Source organism: Parasteatoda tepidariorum, chromosome 10, assembly GCF_043381705.1.
Source record: "Parasteatoda tepidariorum isolate YZ-2023 chromosome 10, CAS_Ptep_4.0, whole genome shotgun sequence".
Classification (NCBI taxonomy): Eukaryota; Metazoa; Arthropoda; class Arachnida; order Araneae; family Theridiidae; genus Parasteatoda; species Parasteatoda tepidariorum.
The window spans coordinates 18,701,730-18,724,911 of NC_092213.1; the positions used below are offsets into that span (position 1 = coordinate 18,701,730).

General features: G+C 28.4%; 1 protein-coding gene across 11 annotated transcripts in view; it reads right to left on the reverse strand.

Moving 5' to 3' along the window:
* LOC107437896 (extracellular matrix protein f-spondin) overlaps positions 1-16,753 on the reverse strand; it is a 163,144-nt gene extending 146,391 nt beyond the window's left edge. For 4 of the 11 annotated variants that reach the window (XM_071186224.1, XM_071186221.1, XM_043045880.2 and 1 more), the window contains exon 1: positions 6,540-6,887. In XM_071186224.1, the coding sequence (XP_071042325.1) occupies positions 6,540-6,795 (256 nt within the window). In that variant the 5' untranslated portion in view covers positions 6,796-6,887. Of the gene's footprint in view, positions 1-6,539; positions 6,893-16,148 lie in introns of those variants that run through there. The other 7 variants (XM_043045881.2, XM_043045878.2, XM_071186220.1 and 4 more) reach the window with 3 other exon arrangements.
* Positions 16,754-23,182: the final 6,429 nt, after the last annotated feature.

The following is a 23,182-nucleotide window of genomic DNA, read 5'->3' on the forward strand; positions in this document are numbered from 1 at the left end:
AATAATTTTTTAAATTTGTATTTATTTGCAGCTATTTAGATCTAAGAGAAACAATTATTCATCATTGAAATTTCTTTAATTTATAAACTCAACTATTGATAAATTTCTGAATATTAGTGAAAAAAATTCGAACCACTTCTTTGGATTTTTCATTTTAGTACAAATATAATGGAAGATCTGCAAGTGACGTAGTGCGGGTATCTTGATCCTGATTGGTTGTTGAAAAGTGACGTTTGCTTACGTTTGCAGCTGTTCTTTCCATTCTATTTTGAGTAACCCAAGCCTATCAAGTATCAATTCTCAACAGTGACACATTCTATATTCTTTCACAATGATCCTTTCACAAATATTTCAATTTTTTCACTATGTATTTCTTACTTAACACAAAGAGAGGAGCGGAGCTATGTAAAACATATACAAACTAACATCGAATTTGTCAGGTACACAAAACAAAAATGCATCAATGTAACAATAAAGTATATATAAAAATAATAAGTCTAAATTAAGTAAAAGACGTAAACGAGAAATAATTATATTTCAGCAAATTTGATGTGCGATACTGCCCTGCATTTAATTTAGCTCACATTAATCAGCATTCTAATATATGAGGGCAACACGCCATTTTGCTCTTAAATGTTCAGCTTTCAGCATCCGGCTTGCACCGACCACAGTGCTGACATAAAATATCCTCAGTGGTAGACAGATTATAGGTTAGAGTTCCCTTGCCGTTAGGCTAACCGTGGGAGGTTTTCGTAGTTTTCCTCTCCATGTAACGCAAATGAGGATTAGTTCAATCAAAAAGTCCTCCACGGAAGCAAATTTTTCTCAATACTTCTCTTGAGTTCTGGATTAGGTTCAAAATTTCACGGCCACCGAGTTGAACATTGGTAGTCGTAAACCCAAAAAATCGGGTCGGCTGTTCAACGACGGATAAGAAATAAGAAATGATCAGCTGGGGCTGATCTCATAGGTCACATGTGTGGATATCCATGATCTTCTTCTTCTTGAAGGGCAAGTACCTGATTCTGATAAAATAACAGATTTTGTTTCGCAACTATAAGACTGTTTTTTGTAATAAAAAAATGCCAAAATATATTTTTGCTTTCAATTAAATCGTCAGAAAAAAATATATATAAAGGACACCGATGCCCCATCTGCGTCAAAGGGTTAAAAGTAAGCACATAGTGTTGCGCTGCAGGAAGATTTCGTTGAAAAACGTTTTTGAATATTTAAGGGGAAAAGTTTTGGGTATTTTTCATTAAAAAATACGTTGAGTTGTTGTTGTAGTTGTAGTTAATTTACATCGCACTGGAGCTGCACGATGGGCTATTGGCGACGGTCTGGGGAACACCCCTGAGGATGATCCGAAGACATGCCATCACAATTTTGATCCTCTGAGGAGGGGATGGCACCCCCGCTTCGGTAGCCCGACGACCTGCACGCGAAGTAGAGTACTTTACGGTAGAACAGTTTAACGAGGACCAATACCGCACACCCTCGGTCCCTACTCAAACTGATCCAAGTGGTCACCCACCCGCACACTGACCGTAGCCAGTGATGCTTGACTTCGGTGATCTGCTGGGAATCGTGTCTTAACGATCAGTCCACTGCGGGGCAAAAATACCTTGAGAATATAGAAGATGAGCAATTTAAAAGAGTAATAAAGATAAAATATAAAAAAAACATACAACAGCATAACTGAACTATGCAATTTAAGGTATTCTTGTTATTAATTCATATTTTTGTTCATTTTCTTCTTATAACAACAATAAAATGCCTTATCAAATTCCACATTTATATCTATCTGCTTCCTTGCTGAACTTGACTCTCATATATAATAAATATTCAACATATTTTTGTCATTTAGATCTAAGGCAGAATTAACAATTGCGCTTGGCTACCACCTCCCAATTACTCACATCTCGTAATAGAATGCGAATGAAACAACAGAAAATAATTTGTTGTGCCTTCATAATTTTATTCACAAGAGAGAATAATACTCAGAAAGTCCTCTGTTTCTTTACGGCCTTATGACTTGAGAGCATTATGTTGCGCTAATAATAGACGTAACATTAAAGGGATGACTTCGGCGAGATGGGGGGAGGTTTCTTTGGAAGAGAGAATGTTGAAGAGAATCTAAGAAAGTGTTCCATAAAACTATATCATTTTACTTCTGAAAAAAGGTTTAATAAGAAAAATTTTGAGTTCACAGAGCGTAACGCTGCTTATTTTATTTTAGAAATGTGTTCAAAACAAAAATTTATGTAATTAAAATGACGAAATTAGTTGTTTTAAAATATATCAAATATATCAGGAAAAAAAATTCTTTTCATACAGTTATTGAAAGAAAAAAATTGTTTTTGCGTGTACATTTTCATATTATGCCCCATAAGTGTCACAATCGCCAATGGTCGATTCTTGCGTTATTTTTCAAATAAAAAATGGACTAGTGATTTGTAACGACGAGTTATTGGATTAAAAAATAGTGTTTGCGTGTACATTTTCGTACTGTCCCATATTAGTGTCAACTGCAATCTCCGGGGCTCAGTTTTTGTGTTATTTTTCAAATAAAAAATAGACTAGTGATTTGCGAGAGTGTAACTACGAGTTATTGAATAAGAAAATGCTTTTGCATGTTCAGTTTCATATTGTGCCATATTAGTGTCAACTGCCATCTCCGAGGCTCGGTTTTTGCGTTATTTTTCAAATAAAAAATAGACTAATGATTTGCGAAAGCGTAACTACGAGTTATTGAATGAGAAAAAAAGTTTTTGAGGGATTTCATTTTCATATTGTGCCCCATTATTGTCGACTGATTATTACAACATTATTGTCAACATTGATCCTCCAAGGATCGGTTTTTGCGTTGTTTTTTACATAAAAAATAGGCTAGATTTGCAAAAGTGTAACTACAAATAGTCTTCTAAGTTAGACACCTCTTGGACGTTTCTTTTGTCCATTTTTACTTTTTCTTTTTTTACTATTAAACTGAGAAAAAAGTATGGTATAATAAGGTAAAATTTATTGTATTTCTGGATCTATGGTAATACCAAAAAGCTCGGTAATTTTTATCGAAGCGTTAATAACTTTGAACAAAATTAACAAGAAAATACGGTTTAATATTATGTGATAAAATTTAGTAAATAGGTTAAAAATTTGGTATTTTTATCATAATAACTTAGATGATTGCAGAAAAACAAATTAATCTGTTAAATATGCTTTCAGTTTTGTATTTTCAACTAAATATGCGATAATAGTAACTTTAATTTGAACGAACAAATTACCAAATGAGCATTTTAAATACCATATATATTTTGATTTTATTACTAGAATTGTGCTTTCTAACCATAAATGCCATTACTATATAATACGGTAGCTGTACCAGATTTTGTTTTCTGCTTAGATTTCCGTTTTTTTTCTTTTATGTTCAAAAAAAATTTTTTTTAATTACTTTGCTACAAGAAAAATCCAAAAAAGTGCTTAAATGAGGAATTGAAATTTTAAATACCTATCTTTAATGTTAGTATTGGTCTAAATCAGTGTTTCCCAAAGTGCGGAACAGTTTAGCGGGGGTACGCGTTCTTGTGCGAAATATCATGCAGCAAACGAAAATTTCAAAAACTTTTATTTAAAAATAAAGCTAGCAATGAAAATTAACCATTACGTATTTTACTATTCACCATTTTTTGCAGAGTTACCAGTTAATAATGAGTGGTATCAACAGTCAGTTGTGATTTTTAACTTTTGAGCAATTTTTTTATTGTGAAAAATACATTCATTTTTTTATTAGTGGTACACAGCGTTACGAAAAATTAAGAAAGGGTACACAGAAGTCATAGGTTTAGGAAACACTGGTCTAAATAACAACAAAACACAAAAACAAAACAATTTAGGTGAAAAGAAGTCAACATGTTTGTTTTATTCCCCAAAATAAGTTTAAGTTAAAAATTGGAAAACTAGTTCGAAAAACTGTAATCCATAGAATTATTTACTAAAACATTTATGATTTTTTAAATTATAAATTAATATTTTAAATAAAGGACATAAGTCAAATCAAGATACAAAAATAATACTACTTTAATAGATTATAAATTGTACTAAATTAACAATTTCATTTTGTTATATTTTTATTGTAGAAATTCCGTAGACTTGAACATTAGGAAACGACACACTTAGCCGATTTTCTGATTGCATAATTGTGAGAAGCATTTTATCAATGCAAGGATGTGATAAACAAATTCATAAAACAATTTTTCATCTCCTTGAAATAATCAAGAGAAGTGATGAAAAGTGAGATAGCGGGAAACCTATTTATAAAATTAGCAGGAAATAGTGACTCTTATTCTTCTTTAAAGCAAAAATAATTGATTTGAGCTTAAATAAACATAAATTACTTATCTAAATACAATTCATAGACTAAATACAAAGCCAAAGTTCAGAATAAAAATTTCAAAAAAAAAATTAAATAAAATACCCGAGTGTAATTGGCAGATTTTCTTTTAAACACAAAGTGTAGTTGAAATTTAAAATAAATCCAACTGAAATATCTACATATAATTCACTTATTTTCATTTAAGCCAAAAGCATCACGAAAGTTCATATTAAATGTAAATGAATTATCTGTAAAAATTTAGGAAATAAGTACACAACGCTTCATAAATTTATTATATGCCCTTAAATTGATTCAAAATAAAAACATTTGTACAGAGGTATTTAGTATCAGTTGTGATGGATGTTAACTGCCTTTACTGATTTTTGAATAATTGATAACAAAGAACAAATTTTCCTTCTCTTGGTAAATATATCTGTATTGTAAATAAATGTTTATCCTTTTATAAAATTACACTACGGTTAACGGGGTTTTTTCAACTTAATAACATTTTTAAAAACAGATATAAAATTCTTGATAATTTTTACTTATCAAGAATTGGAAAAATATCAATCAAATGATAAATTTGTATTGACAAAAATGAGTATAAGAAGTTAAAAGCTTTATTTTTTCCTTTTTCAATACTACCATAATTATAAAAGCGTTCTAATATAAAAGTTGTGATTTTATAGAACGATTTCAAAATTACTGGTACTAAAGTTAAAAAGAAGTTATTAAGTTGCACTCTTCATTTTGCTCGATCCAAATGTTGCATGCGTAAATATGACATATTTCTAAACGCTTCAAGCATGATTTGCCATCTAAAATCTTTCAAAACAATTGCTTCTAAAAGAAATGTTGTTTGCATAGAGTTAGAATAGAAGCGTGGCCAAAATTTTGCCAAATCCATGTATATGACAATTTAAAAAATTTATTTTGACATATCCTGTTTTTATCCTATATTATCCTATATTTTGACGTAAAGTGTGTAAATATATTTATCAATGTAAAAATGGAAAATTTATTAATCGCATCTCAAATTTGAACAAAAACAATCTTAAAAATTTATCTACCTACTCATAGTAAATATATAAATTGCCATGATGTATAAAATTTGATTTAGCAGAGTTTGAAAAAATATTTAAAAATCACTTTTGGCGCATTTTTTTAAAAAAAATTATGCTTCTTGATGCTTTACTCTGACACGCAACAAAAACTTTTCGGAATGATTATTCGACAGGACAATATATTAAATCATAATATAAAGAATAAATAAAATTTAAAAGAAATAAATTAAGAGTTATTGAAGAAATATTTTATTTAAATAAAAGTATAACGTATAAGCAAATTAGTTAAAAATTGCGAATGAGATTGTAAATGTATTTTTAAAGTCTACTTTATTGATAAACCTATAATAATTTTTCAAACAAAGATATTTTTGTCTCGAAAACTTGATGATTGTTCCATGTCCCATTAGCCGGCCAACAAGTACACTTTTCATTAGTTTTGGGAACCTTTTTTAACGGATAGTATTAATGAAAACACAATGTAAAAAATTCCAAATCAAATTACGATATTAAGTACCGAATACATCATCCATGAAATCCATTTTCACTGTAAAATAATTTGCCGGAATTTTCTACCGTAAAACTCTTTTGATTAGAGTGATTCAATGAGTTTAAGATAATTATTATTGTAAAAATTACAGTATATCAGAATTTTTGTTCCGTAACATGTTCCGGTAAAAAATCAATTCTATGATAAAGAGTACCGGCTCCATGAGTACCGGTACTTTTTTACCATTAATTGATCCAGAATTTTTTGCAGTGTATGTATTGGTTTTAGTAGATCTTCTTATAGTAGATCAGACATAACAAAGCTATTTAAATGTTTCTACATTGACACACTTTCAAGTACATATATTCTCCCCTCATAATTTTCTTTTACACAACATTTTTACTTAAAAGCGAGTGAATCCAAAACTCATCTTAAATAATGTTCGTTTTAACTAGGCTTAATGCATCAATGATTTTACACAACATTTTTACTTAAAAGCTAACGAATCCAAAACTCATCTTAAATAATGTTCATTTTAACGAAGCTTTATGCATTAATGCAGCATCTTTTAACTAGAATTTTAAAAAATTATGCTTGCAAAAGATTTTCTTACCCGCGTAAGTCTCTCCCGGGTGATAAGTCGTAATGTAGTTGGACACTTTTATTTCAAATTTGAAAATATTTGGAGATCTTGGAACGTTTACATCGAACGGTTCTCTTCGACACATTCCGGGATAATTCTGTGGTGTCCGTTTATCAGAAGCAGGCATTTCGATACCGGAAACAACACTAAAAAAGATCCAAACGCAAAACACATATCGGAAATTCCAAGACAAAAATCTTTGCTGCATTTCAGGACTTCTGTGCATGGCCAAACTTCGGAAGCAACAACTTATTTAAGACCTTTGTTCTACTGGAAAGAATTATTTTCGACAACCACCCCGGGCAGATTTTTAATACTAAACTGAGACTGCGAGCTAATTGAAGACGTGTTCTTGCGAAGGAAAAAAAAATTAAGAACATAAACCTCTTCGGTAGGATCAAAAAAAAATTCTTTTTTTTTTATTTGACGTTTATGAGAGATAATTGCCCCTATTTCTGATACAGATCCAAGACTGGAATATTTAACGAACAAAACAATTCCAACTGGCAAATATTTCTGGCTGTCATCCTAAAACTATAATCCTTTTTTTTTCTTTACTTATTTATATACAACAAAAATATTTTTATTTGCCTAAAATTTAATGTTAATATTTTAATGGCCATAAGGATTACAACCTCAAATATTTCACTCCGTATAATTAAATCGGGATTATCAAAGAGCGTAAAAAACAGAAAACTCAGAATAACTTGTCATCATCTGATCTTAACATACTTAAACTCAATCTCAATGGTTCGAGAGTCTATGTCAAGTCGATATGCTAATTAATTAGTGCTGACGATGTTTTAAATTACGAAATCACACACAAAAGCATACTTTCTCTGAATAAGCAAACCTTTTTTTACGAATTTGCTTACCCCCAAAATATATGCGTATGGGTAGTAGCCGCAATCTGGGAAATATGGTCCCAATTGTTCAGTCAGGAGAGCGGTTGAAAGTTTGGACCTCTTAATGTTAATTTTACATTAGGAGGAACATTTTTTCCAATGCCCACCTGTGTTAACATCCGTCAATTCAGGCATATACAGGGCGATTTTTGTTGGCCTCTCTTTCAGGGGCACCATATTAGGAGGGCCAATGTCGTTCCCACAGTGAGGACAGATAGTACAGAGAAGGAAAGAACATTCATGCCTTGCCCGGGATTAGAACCCAGAACCTTTCTGATGCAAGGACAGTTCCCTGCCCCCTACACAGACCGGTTGGCTTAAGAGGAACATTAAGATTTACGATAAGAATGTTACATTTTACAATTTGTATTTTGCCATTACTCGAGAACTTTTTAAACGTATTAATTTTCCCATAATTATTAACTTTTTATAATTTTATTTATTAAAAGTAAAAAAAATTGAGTTATGAGGTATACAAATTTATTAATTTTAAATGGAAAAATACAATCCTTGAATTGCTTACTTATATGGAGCGAAAAATATTTTTCAGGACTCATAGTTTAACGTTATTTGGCTATTTATTCCTTCAATGTCCCAACAAACAATAGGTTTACCAACATTTACGAAACAAATTGCAATAAATATCCTAGAAACTATCTTTCTTATTATTTATGAGGAGCAAAATTAGTTTTTCACTACTCAAAGTTTCAAATTAATTAATTAAAGTTTAAAATTAATTAGGGCATATGCCAAACATGCTAAAACTGACTATTTTCGATGTACCGTTTCTCAGCATTTAATCAAGATATTACTTCAGTTTTTTTCACAGGATATTTAAATATACATGTTTACACTGTGATAACAGTTAATACATGTTTGCGGCAGAAATTTAAAAAAAAAACTTTGATCTGAAAACATTTAATTCCTTAAAAAAAATTATTATTTTTGAGTAAAAATCTTTTGTTGCTCAGAAATTACTCTTGTTAGCTCCAAATCATTATCACAGCATGCAACTAATATAATCTCAAATATCCCCTAAAAATTTCAAACTGATATCAGAAGTAGTTTTTTTAGAAAAGATACATTGAAAAAGGTCATTTTTAGCATTATTGGTATATGCCGACTTCCCTTAATCTCTAATAAAATTTAGGATAGTTTATATATACAGTTATATACAATATACAGTTACAATATACAATATACAGTTCAATACAATATACAGTTCCACAACATACTAGCGATAATTGTTCTTGTATTAAACAGCAAACTAAATCACCAATTCACCATTTTTCACATTTATTCACTAGATAGATTTTTCTATTATTCTTTTCATCAAAAGTAATTATTTAATCACCATAAAAATCTTTCTATTATACATTTTTTTATTTTCCAAATTAAATATTACATGCCGAAAAATTCCTCTAATATAAACACTTTGTAGAATTTAATAATTTAATCACTGTAAAAATTATTACTAAGTCTACATTATTAAAATGTATAATTTAATCATCATAATGTTTTTCTTCATTAACCACTTAATTAAAATTATTAACTGTATTACCATATAGATTATTTCCTTAACCACTTCAACAGCATTAGTTATTTTAACACCATATTTATAACTCAATTAATAACCATTTCTTCAAATAGAATTATTTAATCGACATAAATTTTAATTCATTACGCAACAATCAAGATTTTTAATCTTAATAAAGATATCGATATCTTACTTGTTGCTACCAATCGCTTGAAAACTCTCTTAAAGTTGTGATCTATATACGATATTTGCCATTATTCATCGATGATTGCATGGAAATATATCGATAGTAATTATCTACCCTTTAATTATAGATGTGGGAGCGAATTCGAGACCTTCAGCTAGACTTGGTTGAATGTCACTGCCTCGGCTGCAACTATTTGATGCTATAAATTTAATACTAATGTCTGCGGATAAGCATTTCAAGAACAATGAAGCTAAGAATATGAATAGTATAATATTCAAACACCTTTTCTAATAATTTTATGAATTCAATGCTTCTTTTAGATAAATTTTATATTTCTGAGATCAAATGAAGGACGCTTTTTTTTCAAATCATCTGCAAAAATCATATTTAAAAACGTAAAATCCCATTCTTTAGTATGTTTGCAATGATTTTTTCATAACTCTCAGTCCTATACTAATTAATATTTTATGTTTATTGATATCCAAGTTTCTAGTCAAATTAGTATCCATATTTATTTAGGATATGAAAATATTTGGTCTTGTACTAAAGTTGAACAATACTCAATTTTGAAAAGAAAAAAAAAGATTTACAATTTCTTTCTTAGATCCCACGGAATTAATTAGCTACTTTTTTTTATCTATAGTTATATTTTAGAGCGTCGCCAAAAAATCGACTGAATAACCATGATAACTAACTAATGTTTAACTTACATTGCCATTTAAGATCATCAAACTATGAATTTGCTTTCAATTTTGATCAAGAAACAGTATGTTTATAGCATGTTTTTGTGCATCAAAAAAGGTTTCAAAGCATAAGTTTCAATTTATAGACTGAATTACAACTAATGTAGAAATCTTTGATTTAAGGAATGTTTTAAGGCAATACTGCGTGACCGATAATCCAAGCGTTTAAAATAATAGTATTATTAAAAATTTGACAATAAATTAATATTATTAAAAGATTCATATGAATTTCTGGAAGAAACTGCAAGATTGAAAATTTTTATTCACTTAAATATGAATAAAAACCAGTTACTAATAGTCTGTTAATGGACGAGTGTTAAAGAAAATGCAAAAAGGTTTTCTTCATAATTTTGTTTTTAAAAACTATCATGCAAGAAAGTATTTCTGGGGCATATATATGGGTCTTAATTATCATAGAACTGTAAAAATATCTACTGCAATGTTTTATTCTTAATAATAAAATTTATGTGTATTCATTTAAATACGTATTAAAAAATTACATAGTTTATCAATTACTATAGTTTATCATTATATCTTGTAGTGTTGCTCAGTATGCGTTTTCTCTTTCTTCCTCCCTTATTTTACCTATTACTCATGTTTAAATTTTTACTTTCATTAAGTTAATTTCCAATTTAAAAATTTTAATTTATCCCTCTATGCAAGCTATAAGCCAAGCTTTTCATCGTGATATCTTTTGGTTGTAAGTTTTAAATCCTTCCAGAATTTTCCAGATGTAAACAAACCAAAATGTAGGTCAAATAATCTTCTTCTTTCTGTCAATTTTTACCCTGTGACATATCTGGTGAGAAAATAAAAGGCCAAATGAAATACTTTTAAATCATTACTAAAAGATTTCTACATTTCTGTTTCTTTTGGATTTTGTGAAACCAAAGTTACTACGTAGCTTTTAATAAAGGATGCTTTTTTGAAAAATACAAAAAATGCAAATTTAAACATAAACTAAAAACGCAGATATAGGTATAGAATATAACTTTCATATCGCCTTAAAAGACATTTTTGCAAATATCAAAGCACTCTGAAATAGTTGTTTCAATTCTTAAAAAAATGCATGTAAGGACAATTCCTCCCTATATACAGACTTTGAAAACAAGTGACCCAGTTTTTTTTAAATCAAACAGTTCTAACAATTTTTGTTAAAAGCAATTCTTGGTGACATTTACATTTACTCCAATTTTTCATCGATTCAAATATTTTTTAAAAATTAAAAACTGGGTAACACGGACTTATGTCACATTATAGTCCATAACAGCCAATTTTCAAAACAATTTTTAAATTCGAAAAGTTGCTAAAATTGGAGAAAGTGTAAATGACACAATAAGTTGCTTAAAAAAGTATTAGAACTGCTTGATTCCTTTAAAACTCACATTCATGCATTTAGAATCTACAAATATGAAACTCATTAATGGTAGAATCGCTATATTTTCTATTTTTATGACAATAAAATAGATTCACGTGCACGTTTAAAATTAACAAAAATGATCATCAAATAACCTTTCTTGAAAGAAAAAAAAATTAGAAGAAATGAAAAAGTTATTAAGGTTAACTTTTATATCAGTTAAAGATACTTTCTGTAGTACTTACTGTTTGCTGAAAAACTGAATGAAACTTACTGTTTACTGAAAAACGCAGCTGTTTGAGCTATTTACAACAAAAGTCGACACACGTTACTTATTCAATTCATTTTTAGAAAGCAAACTTTAAGGCTTCTCACTTTTTTTTTCATGTTATTCCGGGGTTTTTTCATCTTTTTGTCTTTGTTGCTGGTCTTTTTTGCCATTCTATTTTCAATCCATTACACATAATCATTATCTATGTTATTTTTTTCCTCGGCGCTTACTTTTAGGTGTGTAGTTTATACACAAATCCGAACACGTGACATCAACAACACGTGCCTCTTTTATTAATGATGACACCAAAGATAATGCTTTTTAAATTTTACATAAATATTTATCAACGAAAAAAGAACTCAACTGTTTGTTAACATTTAGGAAGAATCTTGTTTTCAAAATTTTGTCCGTCTAAAAGTAATGGGATATTTTGCATAATTATTAATTTAATAACTTCTTATTACAATACGATCATATTAAGGACACATAAAGTTTTTTAAAAAAATTCTTCCATTTAAAGGAGAAGGACTAGTTTGTATAATCATTAACTAATTAGTAATAAAAGGACTCAACTATGTGCTAACATTTAGTACGAATCTTGTTTTCAAAATTTTGTCCGTCTAAAAGTAATGGAATATTTTACATGATTATTAATTTAATAACTTTTTATTACAATATGATCATATTAAGGACACATAAAGTTTTTTAAAAAATTCTTCCATTTAAAAGAGAAGGACTAGTTTGTAAAATCATTAACTAATTAATAATAAAAGACTCAACTATGTGCTGACATTTAGTACGAATCGTGTTTTCAAAATTTTGTCCGCCAAGAACTAAAAGGATATTTTACATGATTATTAATTTAATAACTTTTTATTACAATATGATCATATTAAGGACACATAAAGTTTTTTAAAAAAATTCTTCCAATTAAAGGGGAAGGACTATTTTGTATAATCATTAACTAATTAGTAAAAAAAGGACTCAACTATGTGCTAACATTTAGTACGAATCTTGTTTTCAAAATTTTGTCCGTCTAAAAGTAATAGAATATTTTACATAATTATTAATTGAATAACTTTTTATTACAATACAATAAAATATATTAAGGACACATAAAGTTTTTTTTAAAAAAATTCCTCCATTTAAAAGAGAAGGACCAGTTTATATAATCATTAACTAATTAGTAAAAAAGGACTCAACTATGTGCTAACATTTAGAACGAATCTTGTTTTCAAAATTTTGTCCGTCTAAAAATAATAGAATATTTTACATAATTATTAATTGAATAACTTTTTATTACAATACAATAAAATATATTAAGGACACATAAAGTTTTTTTTTTAAAAATTCTTCCATTTAAAAGAGAAGGACTAGTTTGTATAACCATTAACTAATTAGTAAAAAAGGACTCAACTATGTGCTAACATTTAGGACGAATCTTGATTTCAAAATTTTTTTCGTCAAGAAGTAAAAGGATATTTTACATGATTATTAATTTAATGACTTCCTATAACAATACAATCATATTGAGGAGGCATGAAGTTTCTTTTTTTTTAAAAATTCCTCTATTTAGAAGAGAAGGACTAGTTTGTGTGATCATTAATTGATTAGTAAAAAAGAACTAACATTTAGGACACATAATGTTTTCAAAAATAGTTTGTATAGTTATTCATTTATTGGACTGCTTTTGTATTTTGTCGCATTTAGAAAACATGAAGTTTTTGCAATTCAATGTCTACAGTCATAGATGAAAGGAGTCATTTTGTATAATCATTCATTTATTTGCTTTTACACGCATTCATATTGTTTTCAAAATGTCTAAAAATTTCGAATATTTTTTCAAGAAGAAAAATTGTTAGTTTTTGATATAATTATTTAATTTATTGGCTCGAGCCAACAATTTACTAATATTGTCAATGCATAAAGTTTGCGAATACATCCGGAAAAAAAGAACGAGTTTGTGTAATTACTATCCTAATTAGCATGCTTTTAGAAAGTATAAATGTGCAAATATTTTTCGTACAGGAAATTCACTTAATTTTATATGTTGATTGCTTTCTGATCTTTTAATAATATCGATAAATTTGAAGGTCGTTGAAACACTTTGATTAAAAGAAAAAAACATTTCAGACAGGATTTTTTTTTAAAAGAAAAGTTAAAATTCTACTCATTACTGCATAATATAGCATTCATACATAAAATATTATTGAAAAGTTTTGATACATGCATTAAAGGGTGAAATACGCTATATAAACTACTCAGTAATATATTCAATTGAAATTAATCTGGTTTATCTAAGATTTACACTCTTTTATATTTTATGGTCAAAACTATACAAGTATGTTTTAAAGTTTTCAAAATAGTTTCCTTGAGAATTTTTTAACTTCAGTAAAAAATAGCAAAAAAAAGAGGATCAATATAAAAAAAATACTAGTTTGTGCTGTTATAAAAGGGTCTAGTTTGAAGTATGGTCTGCAAAATTAAATTTTTAAAATTTCTAATTGCTTTTATAGTAAAATATCAATCAAATCGGAGGGAAAATCGTTGAATTATTTGAAATTATATTGAGTTTTTATTTCAGTTATAGGTTAAGAAACAGTATTTTTTAAAATATCTTCACTTGCTGTAATATTTAAATGATATCTAATGTACAGTGCGCAAAATAAAAAACTGATCACTGTAAGTAACTTTTAATCTAATGATCGAATCTTCACATTCTAGGACTCAAATATGCTAATTAATTAGTGCAGACAATATTTTAACTTACGAAATCAGAGACCAAAATGAATTTTCTCTGACTAAGCATACCTTTTTCTTAGACGGATTCGTATTTCTGACCCCTAAAATATATACGAGGTAGCCGCAATAGAGGAGATATGAGAGAGATGAGAAAGTTTGGACCCCTTAATGTTAATTTTACTTTTTTCGTGTTTCGTCATGTCTCGATAATTTATTAAGCAAACTTAAAACACTTTGCACTCAAATATAAAATTCGCTTATTCAAAGAGATCTCCACGCAAAACATAACTTTTTGCAAATGTTTATTATTTTAATTATTAATAGTGAAGCAATGTTTAATTGTAAGAAATCATCTTCGGTAATGCAATTGGAAAAATGCAAAATTTGAATGATATCGGTTATATAGTTCCTGAGAAATCAAATTTTAAAAATACGACTTTTTCTAAATTCCATTTCTCAGAAACTTATCGACCGATTTCACTATAATTTTCTATTTTTTTATTTAAAATTGCATTCTTTAAAATGATGTTAAAATTTTGTAAACCTTATAATTCAAAATGTTTTCGACCATTATTACATAAAATGATAAAAAGTAGTAAATATTTACTAAAAGTTATTTATCTTTGTTTCGCATAGTATTATCTTTGAGAGAACAAATTTTATAACAGTTATAATAAATTTTTTGCGAAGTTTTTTTTAATTCGATTGAAAATTTCTCGAGAAATGGTGAAATAGGTGAATTAAAATTAAGGGGTCTAAACTTTGGACTGTTTCCCTGAAAAAAAACCTATTGTAACCATATTTTCCAGAATGCGGCTACCCCCTACATTTTGAGGGTCCGAAAACCAAATCCATTGAAAAAAAGGTATATTTATTCGGAGGAATTGTGTTTTTCTGTCTGATTTTGTAACTTAAAAATCATCTGCGTTAATTAATTAGCATATTTGAGGTCACCCCCCCTCAACCATTAACATTGAGTCCTGGATCCGATCATTAAATCAAAAGTTATTCAGGGCAATTCGTTCTTCTTTTTTTTTCCCAGTGTACAATGTTTTCTTGGTTCATTGCTTAGAATAGCTGGTTCTACTAGAGGTGGGTTCAGACTGCCACACTAAAAACAAACGAAAAGTATTTCATTTCAACAACAACAAAAAAAATTCGACCACCACATATGGGATAAAACTAACGGTCACCACCGGACACTGGGAGACTAGATAATATAAATGGCGAATAAAAATTGGCAGCCATTCGCCTCGCAATCACTGTAAGAATTTAAATTAACAAACAAAAGGACTCGGTCATTTTAAAATGCAAAACAGTTTCTTAATATTGCTACAAGATAAGTAATCCACAGGACTTAGAATTTCGATCAGACAACAGCAAACGCGGAAGCATGTTATGGCCCACATAAAAAATGATGTGTTTTTCACTAAAATGTTCACCAGGACAATTTTGAATATGTGGCTTATCATTATACAATTTTGAATTCTCCAGAGTGCTCATAAATGTAAAAGTTAAGTATTTTAGAGAAAATTACTGAATAACATATGTGGATGGTAATTTCTTCACAATAATAAATCTGACGCAACATTACTTGCGAATGTAAGCCCTTCATAATGTTATAGTGTAAGCCCTTCATAATCTAATAATGTAAGCCCTTCATAGTATACATTAACATAAGCAAATACAGTGGTTAATGAAACTGTATTTAATAATATACGGCTAGACATTTCAGCAAAATAAGCAGTTCGCATTTCATTTTATAAAAGTTGAAAGACAATTTTATTACAATTTAATCCGTATTTTCTGATAATGTGTAAAACACAACTGCACTTACCTGTGTAGAGTTCATTTGCTTGATACTTTACTGGGTTTCCTGATATTTTTATGTAGAACCCATTATCTCCCGGTACTTTTGGAATTGTAACACCAGGTGGTGTCCTTTTGCACCTTCCTATAAAGTTTTGAGGAAATACTCTAGGTTCAATGTCTGTAACACTAGTCAATTCCGATGTTAATATAGTTTTGACTTGCAACAACACTAAACAAATAAATAATACTTTCAAAAACATCCACCGCATAATTCAGCAGTTTTTTTTTATAAATTATAATTGTTCCACTGGCAGCAACTTTCAAACAACTATATGAAAACAATTCAATTCAAACGATTTTACAATAAACGAAAATATTTATCGTTTGCAAAAGTTTGTTTATATTTGTTTCTTAATCTGTATTAACGAACCAAATACGTGTTCCATAAATATTTAAAAATTATGGAACTTGCAATTAACACAAAGCGGATATCAAGTACCAGCGTCCGAAACCACGTGGTGAAATGATATTGTTCTTATGGAAATTCTTCAGCAGACGATTTTTCTCCCTTCCAACCGAACGAAATCTGGCAGAGTGATGGGTGTAATGTAGGAGTCGAGTCTGCGGAACACGAGGATGAGGGGTTAGGTGAGGGATAGGGGAGAAAGGGTGTTCCATGAGAGGTTGTTGCGTCACTTTTGCCACTCCCCCCTCTTCTTCGCTTGTTGATAGTTGTCAGAGAGTGATAAGTCTCGCTAGAGGGCGTTGTAGAGAATAAAGCTTTTCCATGGACCTCTTTTTAATCTTAGGAAGAGGATAGAAAAGAAATCATTATTGACCAATTTTCTTCCGATACGCAGCAATTTTACAAATAAGGTGTGAGAGGGGAGAGGGGGTATCGATAGATTTTTTTTTCTTTACAAATCAAGAATTTGACAGTCATAAGTGAAATATTGTGGTTTTAATATGAAAAATATGAGTGAAATAATAATATACGTTGATACTAAAATTATTTTCACCATTTGAACTTTAAAAGGAATAAATCTTTAAAAGAAAAAACATTTAACTCTTCGACGCAGACATAGTTTTCATATTTTTTCATTATTTTGCATTAATTTAGGTCAAAATAAGAGAAAAAATATTATATTTAGCATTTAAATAATTTATGGTTATGAAATACAGTATAAAGCACCCGTATCTTTTTCTGCGTTAAAAGTAAAATCTTCCAAACACTGCTCACTTCTAAGCAATAATTTTTGCATATTTGCAGTTATTTAGATCTAAGATAAACAGCCATTCATTATGGAATTTTCTTTAATTTACAAAATCAATTATTGATATTTTTTTTTTAATATGAATTGAAAGAAATTTTTTCAAAACTACTTTTTTGGACTTTTAGTATAAATATAATTTCGATAATCTAACAAATTTTTTATGTAACCATTAGACTGCTTTTTATAATTAAAAAATATCAAAATATAATTGTGCTTGTAATTAGAGCGTCAGCAAAAAATTATGTATAAGAGACACCAGTGTCTCATCTGCCTCGAGGAGTTTATATTAATTTTACAGTTTGACCATTATTTCTTATTAATATGTATTATTTTATTAATTATTTTCTCGCCATTTCTCAAGAACTTTCAAAACGAATTGAAAAATGTTTGCGCAGATTTACAAAATTCGTTTATTCAAAGATAATTTCATTAAAAAAAATAATTTTATTTATTTATTTTTATTTTATTATTTAATTCATTAAAAGTCAAAAAATTTTGTATTGCAAGGTATACAAAATTGCAACTTACAGTAAGTGATTTTAAAAGGCAAAATACTAAATTTGAACTGCTTACTTACGTGGAGGGAGTAAAAATATATTTCATGGTTATTAGTTTAAAGTTATTTAGTTACTATAAGAAATACATTCACCTCAAAGGATTAAATTCTTCAAATAACTTTCATCTTAAGTGAAATTATTTTTAAATATGAATCAACTCGTGTTAGTTAATTTATTCTATCTAATATTCCTCAAATTATGTAATATTAATACAAATTCTTCGAAATTTTACATGTCTGTTAATCTGTATAATTTCACAAAATTAATGAAATTTCGTTTCTCACGTTGGCAACATGTAGCTAAAACAAACAGCTATGAAATAGACAAAAATAATAGGTTAAAAATGAGCAGTTTACCTAAACAGTTAAGCTTTACTTAACTTAGTAATACATACTATTAACAGAGTTAACATAATAATTTAGAATATTTCAAATATAGTGATACTTAATAATTAACACAAGAGAGACATGCGTTTTATCAATTTCAAATCGTCCAGAAATACGTTGCTCATTCGTTAATCTGTCATACTAAATTCAGTGGCTCGGCAGCCCATAGAGGGCCAAGGCCTACTGTGCCCATCTCAATTTTCTTCACCTTGGGCTCTGGGGTGTAGGAGAAGATGTCCCGGTAGGGTGGTCAACCTGACGCGGAACTCCCAGTACTTAATCTGTTATACTACCTCCATTTTTTCTCACCTAGTTACTTTTTTTCTTATTTTTTCTTCTTTTTTTTTAAACGATTTCATGTTAAAATAATAGACTTAAAAGTCCTCTGTCTACACGCATTAAAAGCTATAATTATACAGGGTTATTTATAATTCCCTCCACCTGTAAGCGCCATTTTTCTTTACTACAACTGGCTTCAGTGGTACATGTTACTGCCATCTACCGGCAACTGCTTAAATTAAAACTTGAATATTTTCAGAATAATTTCATACGTTCTTTTTCGCCATATTCGTCTTCGTTTTTTTACTATAACGCTTCGAAACCCCGAAGGGAATTATGAATAACCCTGTATACTCTGAGAAATTCTATGAGTTATCTATTTCAAATGTAATTTCTAAATAATACAAAATATATCGTGATAAGAATTTGAGTGAGAAGTTTATAAATTCAAGATTTCACAGGATGTATGGGGGAGAGAGGGGTAAGATCAGGTAGTGGGAGGAGACTGTGCGAGAGAGAGTTTTAGAGTTTTTAAAACAATCAAAAACCAAATAAGAATGCAAAAAAGCATTAAGATGAAGTTTTAATGATAACTGATCATTATAATTAGATTTAAATTTTATTAAAATGGACTCTTGAACTATATCTGTGTTGATAAAATAATAAATTTGATCTTTTAATTGCATATTTTTAATTCTTATGCAGCAATTTATTTATCTTCAAGGAATAAAGATATTTGTAAAGAATTTGTAGTGGTTGGTGAGCTAAGCGAGCAGACGGCAGTGTCCCTTAGTTATTATACAAATATAGGTCGGCTGAAAACGCATACAGTTAGACAGTTAGAAAAATTAACTCAATTAATTAAGTTGTTTTAATTCGTCAATAAACAGAATTCGCATTTATATCTAAAAACAAACCTGTTCTCATAAATTCATTTCAAACTTTAGTTCGTAAAGTGAGTTGTATAAAGGAGACGATTTTACGTGTATGACACTAAAGGGATTTTTTTTTTTTATTTCAAAGGTATATAAAAATTCCTTTATTTTCCAAAATTCCCTGAAGAGAGTCATTGATGACCCAATACTTGGAGTCATAAATCCCACACAAAACTTTCATGACTCCCGTAAGGTCCATAACGACCGGGCGCAACTGTTTCTTTATGAGGGTTCTTTTAAACGTTCCGCTCTCAACTGTAAAAGTACTTACTTTTTCAAAAGAATGAGTTGAAATTTGTGAGGAACAAAATTTGGTATAGAACTTTAGAGTGTTATAAGACACATAAATTCTAGCCTATTCCCCAGGTTCTCTATAGAACTTTTAAATTTCAGAGATCAAATTTGCCTTTTAATATTATCTATCAAGAATACAGTACGTAGCAAAAAATTTGAGACTTTTAAAAATTGATTTATTTAAGTAAATAAAAATAAAATTCCGAAATTAAAGTACATCTCAAGAAGTCTTTTCTTTATACAACTTTATACAGTTAAATCCGTAGCTACTCCTTCCTCCTTTAGCATCAATAACCATTTGAAACCGTCTAAGCACAGATTCTACAAGACTCAGAGAGACTTTCCTTCCCATAGATTTTCTTCCCATAGACTTTTCCCATATATTTTTACCGAATCTTCCTTTCACCTAACTGTCTTCTTTCTCCTGCTTTTTTCAATTATTATTATTATTATTATAATTATTATTATTATTATTATTATTATTATTATTATAATTATTATTATTATTATTATTATTATTATTATTATTATTATTATTCCCCACAATCTCTCTCTGGGATTGGTCCCGCAGTGGACTGATCGTAAAGACACGGTTCCCAATAGAACACCGAAGTCAAGCATCACTGGCTGTGGTCAGTAAGCGGGTGGGTGACCACTTTGATCAGCCTGCGTCGGGACCGCGGTTAACTGTTCTATCGTAAAGTGCTCGACTTCGAGAAGGTCATCGGGCTACCAAAGCAGGGGAGCCATCCCGTCAGCAGAGGATCAAAAGTACGATAGCATGTCTTCAATCATCCTCAGGGATGTTGTTTCCCAGACCGCCGCCAATAGCCCATTGTACAGCTCTAGTGAGACGTAAGTTAAGTACCTACCTACATAATACAAATCTCAAAAAAGCTCTCTTACTTTTTTCAACAGGAATAGTTAGTTCTATTAGTTCGACTGTATTAGACTGTTAGGAACAGCTACAGGAAGAAAAATCATGATGTCTTTTGATTCTGCAATTATTTTATTTATTTAAAACTGTTAAAACGTTAATTCAAGACTGTTTAAGTAAAACAAAAACAAAGTCAATAAGCAATTGACAAAACAATCGAATCATGACTTACAACTAACCGACTTATTTAACCAACTTTTCAAAATAACAGTTACTGAAGGATCAGATGCGATTTCTTTGGATATCCAAAATATATGCTTCAGAAAATACTATTAGACATTTCTAATGAGATCGTTTTATCTTCTCTTGTTCAGCATTCAGCTGGTGATTCTTAATCTTCATTTGTATTCTCTGATAATGTTTACTCATTCCCTTTTATTTTATTTCCCTTATATATTGATCCCATAAAAACGACCCACTAAAAGTTGAGCAATTTCGATATTTTTCAGAGGAAACAATTTCTAAATAAACAAAGGTTAATTATTTATCTGCTTATTCTCATTTATTTATTTAATAACTATTTATACTTATTCATTTTTTAATTTATCTATTTTCCTTAATAAATTTTTTCGCGATTGGGGGTATGTTTTCGTTTTGCATGTTCTTAATCAAAGTCAGAAAATTATTCAGTTATTTTTATTTATTTTCATTTTATTTATTTGTTTGTTTTCATTTATTTATTTATTTTGATTTATTTATTTATTTACTTTCATTTGTTTTCGCATATTTTCCTTTATTTAATTTAATTTGTTTTTATTTATTTTCATTTATTTATTTATATCAATTTATTTTTTTATTTATTTTATTATTTTCCTTTATTCATTTATTTGTCATCGCAGACTCTGACTTCACAAGGCGATGTCGCATTACGTGTTCTAAATCGACCTAAGAGAATTACTTATTTATTTTTATTTATTTGTTTTCAATTTATTTATTTCTTTACTTATTTATTTATTTTTATTTATTTATTTTCAATTTCTTTCTTTCTTTCTTTATTTATTTTTATTTATTTTTTTATTCATTTATTTATTTATTTTTATTTACTTATTCATTCGTGATTTCTGGTGCTAACTCTACAGGGCATTATAGTCTTACATGTTCTTAATCGTCCTAGGAGAATATATTTTCAATTCTTTTAATTTATTATCAATTCACTTTTTTATTTATTTTCATTCATTTATTTACTTACATTAAGTCGTTTTTATTTATTTTCATATATTTAGTTATTTTTATTTATTAATTAATTTATTTACTTTCCTTTATTTATTTATTCGTGATTGCAGGTGCTGACTCTACAGGGCGTTATCGTCTTACGTGCTTTTAAATGTTCAAGGAAAATTAATTATTTATTTTCAATTTATTTATTTATTTATTATCATTCATTAGTTGATTCACTTTAATTCCTTTTTATTTATTTCATATATTTATTTTACTTTTTTTCATATATTTATTTATTTTTTCATATATTTATTTATTTTCATTTATTCATTAATTTATTTATTTTCCTTCATTTATTCGTTATTGCAGATGTTGACATATGTATTTATTTTTAATCATTTATTTATATTCTGTAATTTATTTTTTATTTACTTTCCGTCTTTATTTATTTATTAATTCTCCTTCTTTATTTATTTTTTGGATGATTTATTCGTAATTTCAAGGGCAGACTTCACAAATCAAGCCGATTCCAGCAATGATTTTTTAAGGGTATTAGATCCCCAAATAAAATAAAAAAGAATTTCAGGATTTTTAAATTCTTAAAAAGGGAATTTTAAAAAATAAAAGTGCTTTTTTATTTTGAATTGCTTAACTTTCATAAAAAGTAATTTTGAAATATTAACAATATTCTTGTTACTTTGAATAATAGTATATAGCACCCAAAAGATTAATTTGATAAATGTTATTGCGAACAATTAACGTTTTAAAAAAATTATTTTGTAGAATCAATATGGATCTTGTTTCTGCAAATTTACCGCAAGAAAAGTAATTTTAAAAAAGTGAGCATACATCTTCTCATCCTGAAAAATTTATTGTTTAAGAATAGAACTTTGAAACATCAACGTGTATCCTGTTATTTTAAATAGCTTAAATAACTTTAAAATAGCTTCTATGCATGTCGGAAAAACAGATAAATTTTATTTCAATAAAAATTAAAACTCATAGCTAGTGTCACTCTAAAAACCTCACTCTGTAATGTAATTCAGAGTAATTTAGTTTTTTTTTTAATTTATCTATTTACATTTTTTAAAAAGTAAAATTTTTTTTATATGATATTTTATATACTGTTTCAATTCCAATTTATTGAAGAAAGATTTTGCACGCTCTGTTTTAATACTACTACAATGAGTAATTGTAAAAGTTTAGCTTTTTAAGTTAATAACCAAATACGTATACTAA